Source organism: Globicephala melas, chromosome 10, assembly GCF_963455315.2.
Source record: "Globicephala melas chromosome 10, mGloMel1.2, whole genome shotgun sequence".
NCBI lineage: Eukaryota > Metazoa > Chordata > Mammalia > Artiodactyla > Delphinidae > Globicephala > Globicephala melas.
Window position 1 is genome coordinate 79,405,442 of NC_083323.1, and position 18,733 is coordinate 79,424,174.

The 18,733-nt window shown below is 35.3% G+C and overlaps 1 protein-coding gene across 8 annotated transcripts in view; it reads right to left on the bottom strand.

Annotated features, from left to right (window-relative positions):
* The window catches only part of CCDC91 (coiled-coil domain containing 91), a 409,698-nt gene that overhangs the window by 262,825 nt on the left and 128,140 nt on the right, over positions 1-18,733 (bottom strand). For all 8 annotated transcript variants that reach the window (XM_070046418.1, XM_060305802.2, XM_060305805.2 and 5 more), the window contains exons 5-6: positions 17,770-17,973; positions 16,908-17,012 (exon numbers count right to left, since the gene is read on the bottom strand). In XM_070046418.1, the coding sequence (XP_069902519.1) occupies positions 16,908-17,012; positions 17,770-17,973 (309 nt within the window). The remainder of the gene's footprint in view (positions 1-16,907; positions 17,013-17,769; positions 17,974-18,733) is intronic.

The window sequence follows — 18,733 nt, forward strand, 5'->3', positions numbered from 1 at the left end:
TGCTCCAGCCACACTGCTCTTGTAGGTTCCCACTTCAGAGCATTTTCGTTTGGCTGCTCTCCAGGCCTAATATCTTCACTCCTCACCATCGTTAAGTCTCTGCTCAAAAGTCACATTTTAAATGAAACCTTGATCACTGCATTTAAAATTGTGATCTACTCTTCGTTCCCCCAGTACTCCCGATCCCCCTTAACTTGCTCTGTTTTTTCATCACTTACTCACTTTCTATTTCAAAATTAACTTACTTTTTATTTATTAAATACTCTCTTTCATACACTAAAATGTAAGTTCCGTGAACAGCAATTGGCTGCTGTTGTTGTTTTTCCTTTAATATATCAAGCATCTAAAACAGTACCTGGCACATAGAAGGCATCTAATAAATATTCCTTGGATGAATGTACATATGAACAAACTTGTTTCTCACCCATTTCAGGAGAAAAAGTACACTTAAACCCTACGGTAGATCAACTTTTTCTTACATAAGATATCAGATGTTAAGATACCTATTACTTTTAGTTAATAATCCAACGTTGCCATTGTTCTCCTTTTCTGTTTACACATAATCCATCACTTTATTTTACTCCCTATTTATCTAACATCTTTCTTGAAAAACTAAATAGCATTTCAGAGCTGCTATCTTACAACACAAGCAATTAAATGCAACTGGTCCTTTTTTTAGCAAGGCAGGATACTATGAACATTTATTCTACTACTACATTATAACAAATAGTACAATTCGACCTTTGCTCTTTAAAGTTTTTGAATGCTTTGTTATCATGCTTCCAGATGATATTCATTCATACACAAAATGACTACGTATTAGGCACTTAATATCACTATATTCTGTGCTAAACACAGAAAGACAGACTTCATCTCAAACCTCATGGTTCTCACAGTCTAGATGGAAAGTTAAAATACTAAACAAGTAATAAAAATAACATGAATCAACATTTATATAGTGCTGTGTGCCAGTCACTGTTCTTAAGCACTTCAGAACATGAACACATTTATCCTCACAATAACCCATAAAGGAAGTATTATTATTATTACGCCTAGTTTACAAGTAAGAAAAATGAGACTTTTTGACGTTTTTCAAAGGCTGGCCTTAACCCGAAGGAAAACAGAGAACCACTGGAGGATTTTAAGACACAGGATAAAATGATCAGATCTTAAGAATTATTCTGGGTCAGCATGGATATTGAATTGGAGCGAAACAAAATCACATGTAGTAATACGAGTCAAAGATGACTGCTCCCTAGGCGAACATAATGGCATTACTGAGGGAAAAAGCACTAAGGATTTGAGAGACTGAGGAAGAAAAGCAAGAGGATTTAATAATTAAATGCAAATAGAGAGTATATGTCCACTTCTAACAGTCCCTGACCCCACCAATTTCATATTACATTGCTGTTATTGACTTGCTATAGGGTAAATGAAACCATCAATATTTATGAACCATATATATTTCTTTTAAGTTTTACAAGGAAAGTTTATGATTTAGAACCTAGAGAACTTTGCAAACTTGAAAGCCAAGCCATCCTTCCTCTTCCTCACTTCCAACAATTAAATTCTCTAAATTTTTCTGCCTAAATATCTTCTAATATCTCTCCCTCCTCTCCATCTTTATTTGTATTTCTCCACCTCAGTAAGACCTCCATCACATTTCTCTCCGAATGTTTCTGAAGAGATCTCCCTAATTCCATACAACTTCCTCCAACTCATACCTATCAACTACAAGAAACATCTTTCCAAAACACCAATATGTTCAGTGCCATTCAACTACCAAAAGCTTTTTGACAGCCCGCAGCAGCCTTTTCAGATTCTGCTACTAAAACACCTCCCCCTCATATCCTATGCTAATATACCAAACCAGATACCCTCACTGTTGAAACGCCAGGACTACCTATTTTTCAAACAGGTCATGTTATTTCATACCCGCAGGACTTTGCAGACGTCCCTCCCTCTAACACAGCAGTCCCCAACCATTTTGGCACCAGGGACCGGTTTCGTGCAAGACAATTCTTCCATGGACAGGAGGTGGCAGGCGAGGGGATGGTTTCAGGATGATTCAAGCACATTACATTTATTGTGCACTTTATTTTCATTATTATTACATTGTAATATATAATGAAATAATTATACAACTCATCATAATGCAGAATCAGTGGGAGCCCTGAGCTTGTTTTCACTTGCCACTTACTGACAGGGTTTTGATATGAGTCTGCAAGGAATTGATTTATTAGGGTCTCTGTGCAGGCAAACCTCTCTGCTAATGCTAACCTGTATTTGCAGCCGCTCCCCAGCGCTAGCATCACCGCCTCAGCTCCACCTCAGATCATCAGGCTTTAGACTCTCATAAGGAGCGCACAACCTAGATCCCTCGCATGCGCAGTTCACAGTACGGTTCGTGCTCCTATGAGAATCTAATGCCGCCGCTGACCCGACAGGAGGCGGAGCTCGGGCGGTAATGTGAGTGATGGGGAGTGGCTGTAAATACAGATGAAGCTTCGCTTGCTCACCTCTGGCTGGGCGGCCCAGTTCCCGGGAGTTGGGGACCCCTGCTTTACAAGACTTCCCTTCCCTATTGACGACCTGACAAAGACCTGTTAATCTTCTGAATCTAAATTCTAATGACTTTTTCTCCTTTGTGATCTTGCATACTTAGTATACTAGCTCCATTCTAAACCTCATCAGACTGTATGGCAATTGCTTACATTTATTCTTTCATTCATTCTCCCAATGAAATTACGTTTCTATCTTCATTGTGTGACACAGTTTCTGGGAGAGTATACGTATTCTAGCTTGTTGCACTGAATTCAGGTGCAAAATTGATAGCAATTGTAGGTGCTAAAGGGCTTTTAACTCTCAAGACTGAAAGCCATGGTGAGATTATAGGAAATCTGATTCTAAATAACAAGTATATTACTATACATGAAACAAACAAAAAAAGTGAACAGTAAATGTCCAGGAGCTATAAAAAGAAAACTACAAAACTCAATTGAGGGATATTTAAGGAGTCTGGAATAAATGGAGAAACATACCCACTAAATAGAATGATTTAATATACAGAATAATGTTAATTTTCCATATATAAATCTAAAAATTTAATGAAATTTCTATCAAAATCCCAACAGGGCTTTCTTTTTAAATTTAACTGGTTTAATGATTTTAAAATCTAACTGGAAGATTAATAGGGAAGATTAGCTAAAAAAAAAAAAAAGCATAGCCCCATTAAATATCTAAATGTTCAATTAAACAGAAAATAATCCTCATACTATATGGCAAAGTGTAAATAAGCCTCATATATAAAGATTTCCATAAATCATTAAAAATAAGATGAACAGAATTTTTTTAATGGACAAAGGAGAGATACATAAAATTCAAGGATGAAATGAAAATGATCAATAGAATAAGGAAAAAATCATACATACTAATAAGAAAATGAAAATTAAGGAAGCAAGAGATATATCTTACTTCACTAATTGGCAAAAAGAGTGGTAATACATAGTGTAGGCAAGGATGTGGCAAAATAGGCACACTCATTATTTCTTGGTAAAAGTGTAAATTTATACAATATTCTAGAAGACAAGCTGATAGTATCTGTTTTAACATTGTTAGCTCTAAGGTATGAAATTAAAAGCAACTTTCACAGAGTTACAGATTTCTATATTAGAATTTTTTATTGTACTAGACTGTGTTGCTAGAAAAATTATGTTTTAAGAGAAAGAGCAAAAGAAAATTTATAAGACAGAAGAAATAATAAGGAAGGCAGAAAAAGTATACTTAGACACATATAAAACGTACACGTATTTTAAAAAAAGATAAGAAACTATCTGGGAAGCATACTACTTGTGTAAAAGAAACTATAACAAAATAGGGGAGAGTTCAAAAGCCAAGTGGGGAACAAGTCTGAAATGACAGGAGGAAAAAGTCTCATGAAGTTGAAAGCGAAAGAGGGGTCAATGATTTTAAAAATGGATGAGGTCCTTCCTTGGTGAAGTCTTAAAGCAAAAGCAGGACCTGAGCTGTTGCCACATCCATAAATTCCTATGCAGTAAAGAGCAGGTTAGTGTTTGCCATGAAGGTTACCTTTTTCAGATTCTGGAGGTTTCGTGCTGTTCTGTGATTTCAGACGCTGCCATAACTTGTGAAACTCCCTGGCAGCTAGTTTTAGAAGCAGATGGAGTAGGTAGCATATTTATATTTATTTTTCATTATTAAAATGCTCTCTACTCTGTATCTACAGCTGACACAAGATTTTCTTATAAGATGTTATTTAATAGAATACAAGGATAATATAGGTATTAGGCTCAAAAGAAAATATACATTTCCTAATACTTTTATCACAGAAACCTCCTTCAAAAACCATAATTCCTTAAGTAGCTTTTTAATATGAAATTAAAAGTATTTTACTTTTATCTTTTTAAAAATGGAATCCAACTTAATTTTAGCATAGAGATGGCTCACAACAGGGAACATTAAATAGATGATGAAGTACACTATAGCGTTACTTACAAAACACCTATACTCCATGTCTTAGTCTGCTCAGGCTATCATGACAAAATATCATAGGCTCGGTGGCTTAAACAACAGGCATTTATTTATTTATTTTTAACATCTTTATTGGGGTATAATTGCTTTGCAACAGGCATTTATTTTCTCACAGTTCTGTAGGCTAGAAATCCAAGATAAAGGTGCCAGTATGAATGGTTTCTAGAGAGAGCTTTCTCTCCAGCATATAGCTTAGAGAAAGCTGCCTTCTAGCTGTGTCCTCACATGCCAAAGGGGAGAGAGTAACCTAGCCTTCTGGTGTCTCTTATAAGAGCACTAATCCCTTCATGAGGGCTCCACCCTTACGACCTCATTGAAACCTAAGGATCTCCCAAAGGCACCATCTCTAAATACCATCACACTGGGGGTTAGGGCTTCAACATATGAATTTGAGCATGGGGGAAGTGGAGACACATTAAATCCATAGTACTGCACAAGCCACCAACCATTTCAGTCAACCAGCCAACCAACCTACATTTTTTTACGTGCCAAGCACTATTCCAGGAACTGATAATATAATAATTTAAAAAGACAAATTATGTCTCCCCTTCCAGGAACTTACATTCCGAGAAAAAGGAGGAATAGTCAAATGATAAATACATAAACAAAATTCTGCTAAGTATTTTGAGGAAAATAAAATACAAGTGGGTTAGGGGGAGCAGAAACTACTTTAGCCAGAGAAATCAGAAAAAGGTTACCTAAAGAAGTGGCCTTTCAGCTGAGCTAAATCATGAAGATGAAGTAGGAACGAACAAGTTAAACCAATCATAAAATGCTCAGAAAGCATTTATTCTACATACTCATCTTTCCAAAGTTTCAGATTTTGGCCACTATTCTCTGTATTGTTAAAGGGTTTTAGATAGTAAATTCCTTGACTATTCCCTTCAAAATCACAATATCTTTCCTCCTTCAGATAGAATACGTAACGACACACACCCTCCTCAGCAAGTAAACACTCAAAGAGAAAAGGAGATAGAGCTCTTCAAAGCAATTCTTATCTATTAACATGTAGCAAATATGCCTTAGTCACCGCTTTCCACATTAAATGTTTCTGCCTGAGAAAAGTCTAAACTTTTAAGATCATCAAAGAAATATATAGAAAACATACAGACCCTGGGAGCCACCTAATCCTGCCTCAGTTTGGGTGTGTCTTCTCCTTCAACATTCATTTCTGGCTGCTGTGAGTGTAAATGCATCTTTTCTCCATTACTTTATATTCCACTATCTGGTTGAGAGAGAAAAAGGCACCATGACTTACCTACCAAATAAAGTACTCTACTTGGATTTTTAAAGAATTTGCTTCAAACCAGTCTTTTCATTTACTGGTGAGGTCTGTGGCTTTGTTCTAGAATGGTTGAGGTCAGAGTTTGACCTCAGATAAGTAGGAAAATACAGTAAATACATCCCTTGAGATTGTAAACTAGAGTATTCAAAAATAACAGGTTTGCCTCACCACTGGATGAGAATGAGGCTTAGCCACATTATAAGCCCATGTTTTCCTATTTTTTGGCAATACCATTACATGCACACACACAAAAATCTATCACTAAGCCCTGCTCAAAAACATTTACTAGGTACAAAAAAATCTGTGTGCACTCTCAGAATTCTCCTTGGACGATTTACAATCTAGTAAAGAAGGTAAAACATGCACTCCTAATGTGACAAATGTGCTTACAAACATCCTAATAGTAAATGGGATTACTGTAAATAAACATTAAAATTACATTTTACCAAATTACATGATCCTGAAAAGACAATTTTAAAAGTTATTTAAATGTGTAAGACAAGTTAAAGATCAAATTCAATGTCACACAATAAGAATCATAATGACAATCCTATACCATCTCTGAAATGTGTTCATATAAGCCTTTGCATTAGTATAACTCACAAGGGGTCATGTACTATCTAACTTTAAAAGAAATTATGGCTCTGAAATTAGCATTCAGCCTTGAATCACTCACAATTAAAAATGAGTAAAACTTTTAAGACCAAATGAATATATAAAAGTATTGGGTGGCCCAAAAGTTCATTCGGGTTTTTTGTATGGGTTATTAACGCTACAGGAAAACCCCGAACGAACTTTTTGGCCACCCAATAATACATGCTTGCTGAAGAAATTTTATGCAGAATCATATTATGAGAATTTAGGTACCTAAATTTAAGGTAGACTCAATCCAGTTTTTTGTATAAATTTTTTTTTGAAGAAAGTCTTCTCTTTAATGAAGGTAATTCATTTAAATTGAGAAAACTATTTTTAAATTTAAAAGCAGGTTAAAAACCCTTTATTTTCTATTTACTATAATATTTGAAGGTTCATTTAAACTAGCCAAAAGTTTACTTGATTTTTCGTTTTTAAATATTTTACATTTCTAACTAAACTACTTAAAATTTCTAAATATGTTGAAACTTATTTGGAACACAAAAAAGTCATTTTACATATTTAATCAAATCTAAGATGCATATTTCATCACACTTTAAGATTTCTGAAATTACGAAATGTTATATTTTCTGTCCCCTCAAAATCTATTATCAAATTGATGGTGTGTCTTTAAAAATCTATGTTATCTTAAATTTGTGAAGGTACTAGCAAACATTTTAAATTTCTGTTATTGTATAAGGGAGGAAAAACATTTTCACAATGGTCAATTAGCCTGTAGAACTGAAGATGGTATTCTTCTAATGACTTCAAAATTATTCAATTTAGTTTCGATAAATAAAAGAACAACTTGATTTTCTGAATTATTAGAACAGGAATGATAAAAATCACATAATACCTTCAGAATATGAACCAGCATGAAATTTCCAAAAGGTATACCTACATTGTCAATTCTCAATAATGTCCCCAATCTTCGCATTCTTTGAAACTGAATGGTCAATTTTCTCATTACTACTGTTACTTAGGAACAAATAATCCAATTGTTAAAGTATACATTTTTCCCACTGGTAGAACTAAAAAAAATGTTTTTGTTTTTCTAAAAATTGCATATTTGGATGATAAAATGGGGGGGTTGGTTTCCTAAGATGTTTATAGTATTGTTATTGTTTAAACTGTATCCAAAAATCTAGTGTTTTTATAAACAAGAGTTTAAGCTGTTTTCATTTTGGAAAAGTATATCATTTTTATTTGCTAAAAATTATCCTCATTTAAAAGAAAAAGCTGCTAACTCCTAAGTTAGGGAAAGGTTATAACACCTAAGTTAGGGAATAAAGATAATGAACGAGGAGAAATAGTACAAAGCTTAAGTGTTTATTCTCAAGATAATTAATATTTTGCAGGGGGGAGGGAATGACTTAAGGTCCTTATTAGGAACATCAATCATGATGTTGGTGATCTGTATCTACAGATACAGGTAAAAAGGTATTAATACAAGTTATATGTTGTAAGACAAAAAAATCAAATGAGTAGTAGCCATTTAGATACTCTTGTAAACACCCTCCTCCTCAAATTAGTTGTTTAAAGCTTTTTACTTCCCTTGAAAAAATGGAACGAAGCATGCGAAATTCAGTGACAATCAGGAAAAAGGAATATAACTGACTTTCTATATAACTGAAGATGAAAACAAAGAATAGAGTAGTAGTTTTCCCAAGCAGTTTTTTTTTTTATTCTCTAGACATTTTCTTCTTCATTTCAACAATTCTCACAGGCACCTACAAGTACCAAGCAATAGTATGTAAAAATGAATAAGACACGGTCTTTACCCTCAAATTTTATTAAGCAATATTGAGACCTACAACTCCCTACAATCTAGTACTAATTCCATAAAGAGGTAAATATCCTTGGGGAAAGCGTATGTTTAATCTTTGCTAACCCAGACAATTCCCTTTAATAACAATTAACAGTGAGAGAATACCGGGAATATGGTAGTAATGATGGTACAGTTTTCAGATCTCTCAAAATTCCCTCACAAAAACACATAGAGCACCTAAAAAAGTAGGACCAAAAGCTCATACTCATTATCTATCACAAAAATAGATGTCACAGTATCTTTGTGAATACCAGAATATAAGCAAGTAAAGATAAACCAAGACCAGTCTCAAGATCTGCATGGCATCAGAATCTGGGCAAGAGGAAAGATGAAAGCAACAGGGTATCAGACAGACATGAGAACTCCAGAACAGCTAACAGATACTCACCAGAGAGGTCAGTAGGCCAATATGAGGACAGCAAGTAAGACAGAGGAGCCTAACATTCCAATAAGTACAAGTGGTCCTCAGTAAGGTATCAATGGCCCAGGATACACTGGGTCCAATAAACTCTAAATATTTTCAAGAGAAAGCCCCACATTGAGGAGAAAAAGCTGAGAACAGAGTCCAAACTGACGAAGCCAGAGACAACAAAACAAGGAAGGAAAAGAAGATCAAGTCAAAGTGAAAAAAGGGAACAGAGTCAGAAAATCTACAAATGTTGCCACATCCTTCTAATCTGACAGAAACATTAGAGCACTATACAATCATGAGGGGGAAAAAAACTGCCTTAAATCACTCCTCCAGTTAAAAAGATCAAGAAAACTAATTTCACATAAAAACAAATAACAAAATTATGTCAAATGCTATGCAATGTTTTATATAGATAGATAGATGGAACAGTATGACAGCCCTACATAAAATAAAAGCACAGCAGAAATATATATTTTAAAAAGAAGTTTTAAATTCTACCCTTGTATTTCAAACTGAGTTAAAAGACATTATGAAAGTGATAAAGGAGATTACAGAACAATATGAATCATGATTAGAAAAACTCAGAAATGATGCAAGAAATTTCAGAAAAAAATTTTAACAGAATAAATCATTTCAGAAATGATGACTAAACTAAAAAGAATATAACATTAAATAAGCTAAACTGGGCTTCCCTGGTGGCGCAGTGGTTGAGAGTCCGCCTGCCGATGCAGGGGACGCGGGTTCATGCCCCGGTCCAGGAAGATCCCACATGCCGCAGAGCAGCTAGGCCCGTGAGCCATGGCCGCTGAACGTGCGCGTCCGGAGCCTGTGCTCCGCAACAGGAGAGGCCACAACAGTGAGAGGCTCACGTACCGCAAAAAAAAAAAAAAAAAAAATAAGCTAAACTGAAAATACCTTAAGAGAACTGGAATAAGAGGGGAAACACATTTTAGATCAAAAAGAAATGAAGAAAGATGAAAAGGATTCAAGAAAAAAGGGTAATACTGAAGACAAAGAGTAACCAATAAACACATAATAGGAGTCACCAGAACAAATAAAACATAGTAAGAAAATAAAACAAGTATTAAATTTATAATTAATAAAAACTCCTGGGCTTCCCTGGTGGTGCAGTGGTTGAGAATCTGCCTGCCAATGCAGGGGACACGGGTTCAAGCCTCGATCTGGGAAGATCCCGCATGCCGCGGAGCAACTAGGCCCATGAGCCACAGCTACTGAGCCTGCACAGCTGGAGCCTGTGCTCTGCAACAAGAGAGGCCGCGATAGTGAGAGGCCCGCGCACCGCGATGAAGAGTGGCCCCCCCCTTGCCACAACTAGAGAAAGCCCTCGCACAGAAATGAAGACCCAACACAGCCATAAATAAATAAATAAATAAATAAATAAATAAATAAAATTTAAAAACGGTCACCCAGCTTTAACAATGATTAATTCATAGTCATTTAAAAAAAAAAAACAAAATTCCTTGACATTTAGAAGGAGGAATTGAAACTATATATGTATATTAAAGGACACATTGGAAATCTAGGGAAATCAACCTAGAATGACCAATACCAGGACATATTACAGTAAAATTATTTGACTTTAAAGAATAAGAAATTAAAAGAAGAGTAGATGAAATTAAGCAATACTTCATAATAAAAGAAAATGGAATAATATATTTAGATACCCATAAAAAGAAAAAAGAATAAAGAATCTCTTAATGAACCACTATGGAAGGGCCTCCAAGAAATATGCTTCAAAAAGGAAGCGGGGGTATTCCCTGGTGGTGCAGTGGTTGAGAGTCCACCTGCCGATGCAGAGGACACGGGTTCGTGCCCCGGTCCAGGAAGATCCCACATGCCACGGAGTGGCTGGGCCCGTGAGCCATGGCCGCTGAGCCTGCGCGTCCGGAGCCTGTGCTCCGCAACGGGAGAGGCCACAACAGTGAGAGGTCCGCGTACCGCAAAAAAAAAAAAAAAAAAAGGAAGGGGGGAGGTGAATTTTTTAAATAAATAACAAAAGTGCATTTATTTAGTACACTACCATCTGTTTACAGGCATGCCTCGGAGATATTGTGGGTTTGATTCCCAATCCACAGTACTAGCCATCATCTGAGTCTTCAGTGAGTCCTAATCTTTTGGCTGGTGGAGGCTCTTGCCTCAGTGTTGATGGCTGCTGACTGATCAGGGTGGTGCTTGCTGAGGCTGGGGCAGCCGTGGCAGTTTCTTGAAATAAAGCAGCAGTGAGGTATGCCACAACGACTGACTCTTCCTTTCACAAATGATTTCTCTGTAGCATGCAATGCTGTTTGATAGCATCTGACCCACAGTAGAACATCTTCCAAAATTGGAGTCAATCCTTTCAAACCCTGCTGTTACTTTACCAATTCAGTTTATGTAACATTCTAAATCCGTTGTTGTCATTCAACAATCTTCACAGCATCTTCACCAGGAGCAGATTCCATCTCAAGAAACCACTTTCTTTGCTAAACCAAAAGAAGCAACACCTCATCCTTTCAAGTTTTATTATGAGACTGCAACAATTCAGTCACATCTTCAGGCTCTTCTTCTAATTCTACTTCTCTTGCTATTTCCACCACATCTACAGTGACTTCTTCCACTGAAGTTTTGAAACCAAAACATAAAATCTTTATTTTCCTTTCATTTTCCCCCAGGGCTTTCTCAGAATATGGATAATCATTTTTAAAGACAGGTGAATAAATAGGATATCTTCAAGCTATGCGTAATTTGTATTTCTTTCAGTATTCTCTACTACTAAGTAGGACTTCAACTACATTTTGGGTTAGCTATGCAGAACTGGTTAATTCCTCACATACCAGGTTATCAACTTAAATGCTCAAGGTATCAAGATATTGCTCTAATGCCATAAAGCATAATTACTACAGTAGTCTCTGGCTAAGGGCCCAACTTTCCAACACCTGACTAGTATTCACTTTAACACAGTACACAAAAATATTGAGAATAGTATCTATTCAAAATGATGTAATGTAACCTTTGAAATCAGCAACAGAACACAGATAATACTCTGAAGCAGTATAAATCCATTTATGAGATCAATTTAAAGTCCTCTGAAACACTGTTTTCACATCACTTTTTTTAAATTAAATTCTCAAACTGAATAATCAACATACTATAACTAAGAGACATTTCAATAGGAAATGGCATTTGGAAGCACAGACCCAACCTTTAAAAAGTTTGTTCAGGAAATTCCCAAAACTAGCCATAGCTACCAATACCAACAACTATCAGAGATGATAATTTAACAATCAGCTGCATCTATTAATTAAACTTGTTAAAATGTGGCCACAGTATGAAATGTACAGTCTGAGAAGCTTCCAAGTCTCTTCAGTGCTCGTCACAGGTGTGGATGTACTTGCTATGAGTCAGAGACAAAAGACAAAAGAGACTGGAATCCAAGTTGTACTAAGATGAGCTCTCTATTCATGTTTCATGAAAAGTCCTTTAAATAGCTACCGCTGACACATGGAGCATGATTCACTTTTCTTCCTCTGCTTAGGCTCACATCCTGAATAGCACAGGAGAGGAGAGGTAGTAGTGCACACCCCCACTGTACTGCAGAGTTCACGGTATTCCTTATTTCCTTCTGTTATGGGCACATTCACACCGCTCCACCTAACCTGGTAATTAGACCATACCACATAAAACCACACTGTTAGAATTCTCTATAATAGTTAATGTTGCTCTTTTAAAAAAGTTTTAAGGGTTTTACAAACATTCCATTTATTAATTACTCCATCTTGTGTCAGATTAAAATATTGACAAAGGCACACCCAACACTGGTCTAAGCGGAGGTAGATTTCTTACAAAATTGAAAATTCGAGCACTATATTTTGATATCATGTGAAAATACTTGGATTTTTCATGGTGATGAATAGGTATGAATTTTGTTTGCTTTTTTTTCTCTGTATTGTCCACGTTTTCCACAATAAACCTATTATTCTTATAAATATACAATCATACTAACATTTTTTAAGGAGAAAGGCTTCTCAGTCAATTTAATCCAGTCTTATCAGGACTATTTTTTGTACTCCTGGATATTTTGCTTTATTTAGGATACCACAGAGAGGCAGGCATCAATATATTATCCCTGTCATCAAAAATAGCAGAAAAGAAAACTTTTTCTATTTCATTAAGCTCCACAAATATTTAGAAGACCCGTATGCTATATATGTCTTAATATAAAAAAGATGTGGATTGCCATAGTCTACAGAAAATACATGATAAATATATTGACTTTCAAATATCTGAGGGATGACTTGCAGACCAGAATTCAAGCAAGAAAGTTAATATATATTTTCATGATTTAAAAACTTACTTTGGCTAAAATTTCATCCTACATATATTTAGCATAGAGTGGCCTCCTTTGATACTCACAAATTTAATCACATCTCCTATTCCTAAGAAATTATTAGATAGAACCAACTTTGTACCAGTTTTTTAAAAAGGCTATATTCCCAGAAAGAAATGAATTACATAAAGTAGGTCAAACAGTGACGGTCAAGATTTTCTAAATTCTTAATGATCAGGTACAATACAATTTAAATATATTTATTAAAAATACATTTCCAGGAAGTCTAACACATATACCTATTTATGCACAAACTTGGTAAGTATAAAGTAGATATAGAGATTTATGGATTATCTCACAAACTGAGTTATGCATATTTTTATTTTCCCCTCTTCTATCTACAAGGACTCTATGAGTTGATTACTTAAGCTGTTTTCCTTAAAAACTTTACTCAAAATACCTGCTTTAGATTAATGTATTTTAAGCTTGAATTAATTTTCTGCTGTAGCTACAATAAAGAATATTTAAAATTTTAAATGTTCCTTTTTATTTCACTTCTAGACTAAGATGAAATAGATGCACTTCTCCCTATTTTTCTCAAGAAGTACAGCTAAAAGACCTGGACATTATCTTTAAAACAAATGTAAGAAGACTGCAAAGGGGGACAAGAAAGCAGACCACCTGCGGACTTGAGGAACCAAGGAATGACACAGCAGCAAATTTTGTGAGTTTTCTTTTAGCCACCTATATCCCAAACTAGGTACTGGAATGACCAGCAACCAGGAAATTCCAATGGGCACAAACACAAACAGCCCCAAGGAAAGCTATCCCTCTCCATCCAAAGGTCCACAAAAGGGGCAACCTAGCAGAACAGATAACTGGTAGATAATAAGTGCTCTATGAGGGCCAAACCCCACGGGAAAAAAAAAAAATGTGATCCCATCTCCAGCTCTATGAGCAAAGGCCAAAATGCTAAACCCAGACTCTACCCTCACCCAGCAGGGACGTAGAAACTAAACAGTGTGCCTGCCTTTGAGTTCAATTTGTCTATTAGACCTCCTAGTACATTTTTCTATCACTTATTTGGCCAAGGTGATAAAATACTCCCTAAGTTAGTTTACTCTTTTTTCCACATAGTATAAAAAGGAGAGAGGTCCTTTTTGGTACTGAAGTAAAATCACCTAAAAAATGTTTTCTTGAGACGTACTGTTTCTAGTAAAAGGAAAGTATTTTTAAGTTGAATATTAGTTTTGAAGACTCAAGTTGTTACTCTTAGATTACCACTATTAATAGTAAAAGCAATAAGACAACAATGATAATGTCACTAGGCGTTTACATTGGTTTTCACTATGGAAAGCTCAAAATGTTGTATACCAGGTGTTAGATGGTCTCTCAGGTATGTTATTGTTCCCATTAACAGATTGAGAAACCGAATTTGCAAAGGTATCTGTCTCACTAACGGGCCCAGAATAAGTCACTCAATGTAGAGAGAAGAAAACACAAAGTTCCAGTAATCAGTACTGAACCTTCCAATAAGCACCCTAATTCCAAGTATGGAGCTATAAATGTGGCTGTACACAATGTAATTAGCCCTTGGGCAGCAGGGTGCATTATATTAGTGAATTCATTCATTCATTCAGGAGTATTAATTGAGCCCATATTACATGCCAGGTGTTGCTCTAGGCACTGGAAAGTTCCCAATCTCATGGAGCTTACACTCTGGTGAGGGTAAAAGAACAAATAAACAAATCAAAATAAAATAACAATTGTTATGAGGAGGGGGGAAGAAAGCAAAGAAAGGGGGCTAGGGAATGCTGAGCATGTACGCAGGTTCTTATTTTCTATAGCATAGTCAAAGAAAGCTTCCACAAGAAGGTAGCATTTGAGCAACTTTCTAAAGGAAACTAGGGTTCACTGAGAGTTGTTAAAAAGTATAATTTTCAAAAAGTTAAAATGTGACTCATATAAATATAAATGAAATACATCAAAGACTTATACTACTCTTTATTAATAAAAGAATCATTTATGTTAACAGAAGGAATCAGATGTTAAGACTGGTTCAAAGAACATCTGAATAGGCATACGAATAGAAATTTTAAATAATGGAGTGTTAGACCAAGCAAGAGTGCTAGATGGAGATAATGTCTAATGAATGTCCTACAGGGCAATAAACACTATTCTTTGAAATTCTAACAGAGGGATATTATTTGCACCTCTTCTGTGAAAAAAATTAATTAACGTGTAATGTCAATACAACTGAGACTTTTAATCAACAGTAAACAGTGAGTCACATTCACAGTGAGTACTACATTCTCTTAAATAATCCTTGAGTAGGTCTAGTAAGTAATGCCCTCATAGGACACTGAAAGAACATACTGCTCACCATTTTCCTTGTTTTCAAGTTTTACATTTTTTAAACAAAGCCATGCAGATATCTGCAGGAAGAGCATTCCAGTCAGAGAAACTGAATGAATCACAAACTGTTTCCCTCCACTCATCACTCCAACAGGCAAGGAATGCCCTCAGTAACACAGACTCACACATTCGCCTGGACCTTATTATGAACTCAGTGTAAGTAAATAGCTGGGGGCGAACTGGAAAAGTTGGAGAAGCCAGAAGATTTACACTGAAAGGAGAATGACAGTTGAGGTTGGGAAATGATTTGACTCACATTTTTTAAAAACACTACTCCACCTGATGAAATAAAGACTCATTAAGGGAGAAGAGCACGGGTAGAAGCTAGAAGGCCACTTAGGAGACTATTAAAACGATCTAGGCAAATAAACACGTAAATACATAGTTTGTCAGATGTGAAAAGTGCTATGGAGAAAAATAAAGCAGAATGTGGGAAGGCTGGTAGGGGATGTCAGCATTGTTTGGAAAGGTCTCCCTTGATAAGGTGATTATGTGCGCGGAGACCTGAATGATATAAAAAAGTAAACAATGCAGAAAATTGAGGGACGAGTGCTCTAGACATAGGGATAAAGCAAAACGATTGAAGAGAAAGAATCAGGTAAAAGACAGGGAGGAGGGACACAAAAAAATGGAGGGCCTTGCAAACCATTTTAAGGACTTACTTGACTTTTAGTTTGGGTGAGGTGAGAAGCCATTGAAGGTTTCCAAGCAAAGAAATGACATGAGCAGCTTTAACTATTAAACAGATCACAGTGGCTGTCATGTGGAGAATGGTCTGTAAGTGGGCAATGACAGAAGCAAAAAAGATTAGAATAGAAGATACTTCAGTATTCCAAGGGAGAAATAAGGATGGCCTAGAATAGGTTGGCAGCAGTGACCGTAATGACAAACAGTCAAAACCTGGATATTTTGAAGGTAGAGCCAACAGGTTTTTGCTTAAGGAACAGACACGGGGTAAGCACAAAAAGGAATAAATGTGGGTTTCAGCTTTAGCAACTGGGAAGACAGAACTGCTATTTCCTGGGATGGGGAAGACTGCAGAAGAAACAAGTTTGTTAAGGAAATTTGAGGAGAAGACGAGGTGACATTGATTACAAACAATTTATGAAAAAGGTTAAATATCTCAGTTTGGTGTTTATACGATTCTAAGCTCTTTTCAAATGTAATCACAATAAGAAAAATTGGAATGTCTAATTTCCAAATTGAGAAAATCATCAGAAACAGAATATTTTTCGCCAGGCTGAGTCTGAATCAGCTAACCTGCATGGCCTCTCAGGGATTCGTGCTCCTCAAAATGGCATTTATCATTAATTTCACACATGTTAGTCAGTATTTTACATATTTAAGCAAGTATCTGATGCTTCGTTCATAAAGTTTTCATTGAGCACTTTTTGGAGTTATATTACATGCTTCATCAAAAGGCCTACATACTAAATTTATAATTCACTGTTTTTACCTGAAGTTCTTTGTATCTATCTTGAAAAGAAATGGCCTCTTGCTCTTTTTCTTTAAGGAAATCTTTTTCCAAGACACTATGTTTTTCCATCAATGATTCCACATCCTAAAAGAAAAAAATCCAAGCATAAATTTTGTAATATTTAAAGGCATAAAATATATTCAGTTTTTTCAATGAACATATTTAGAAAATATTTGGTAAGGAAAGAACCCACCAGAAGTACAGTTTTCAAAGTTCAACAATATTATAAAACGTATGCTTCACTCTCATTCCCAGACCAATATCAAACACTGATATAACACTAACACTGCTGTAACACTAAAATTATTCATGCTAATAAATAAATAAAAGCATCTAAACTAATTATAAACAACACTCTACCTCTACCTATACTTTCTATAAATTTGCTAAGGTCTTTTTATAGAGATATTTGTAGGAAACAGAAATGAGAACACATAAATAATTTACTAAAATAGCTGTATTTCTAAGTAATCTTGTCAAATATCCCATCATGTCTGACTTCTCATAGGGACAAATGAATATTACAGATCTTCTAACGTACATAAGAAATACAACACTACCTGCTTTCAAAGTAAATAAAAATAAACCAGAAGGAAAGCATTCATTAGCGAAAAAAAAAATCCAGTAAAAGATGTTCATATCTTTAAAAGTACACCTTTAAAACTAGAAATTTCTTATCAAAGACTTTCGTAAGAGATAAGCTTGTATGACTGATTTAAACCTACAGCCAAAGAGCATAATAGCTTTTCCACTGCTGAATTTTTAATCAGAAGTTGGGATTATATCATATTTCCAGTATCTGCAATTCAAACATTTATTTTTTAGGCAAATGTAAATATACCTTTTTAATTCTCTGTTTTTCTTCTTCAGATACTTTGAGTTTCATCTCCAGACTTGAAATTTTCTGCTGAAGCTGTATGTTTGATACATTGGCTCCAGGATCCTCAGAATCATCCACAAGAGCAATTGTTCCATTACTTTTCTCCTCAGTTAAACCCAACGGAAAAAGTGAGATATCCAGATGAGTGTGTGCTGATTGCTGAATCTAAACCACATTAACAAACAAACAAACAAAAAACACAAGAGGGGAAAGTTTACACTGCACCAAGAAGGAAAACATCCAAAGGGCACCAGAAACCACATTTGGAAATTAAGTTGTAGCAAAGGTTCCGAAATTATTTCACCCTTTAAGTAAATCAACAGAAGACCTCAAACTATTACAACAACCTGATCTTTGCAATAAGAAACAAAATTTTCTGTAAACTTCAGAGTTTAAAGCATTTATTATTTTCCAAGCAAAGCATTAAAAACTTAAAACTTTTTCTTGAGAGTGTATATTAAGTATAAATACATCTGATACCAGTTCTTGAATTTACACACACTCAGAATTTGTTTATATACTAAGTTATAAATCAGATTTTAAAATTTATCAATAACCACTAATTGATCATCACTTTCTAGTAAAGATAACGGGTGACTCAAGATTGTATACAGCACTTTGGAAATCTGGAATAACTCCAGCGTCTAGCACAAGGCCTGAATCGATAAATATTTGAATGAATAAATGCTATGACCGCTGTGTTTTTGGTCTTATTCTAAAATTGAAATGAACATTCTAATACTTGAAAACATATGGTAAGCTTCCCTGAAAAGAGAAATAGTTTTTTTGTAATTATTTTCCTTTTTGAAGTTCACGATCTGCAATGCAAAACTAAGTCAACTTTAATAAAACATATTTGGTTTTCAAACAGTATTTTGGTAACTAACACTGCTTAAATACCTTGCAATTGTGCCACAAAACAAAC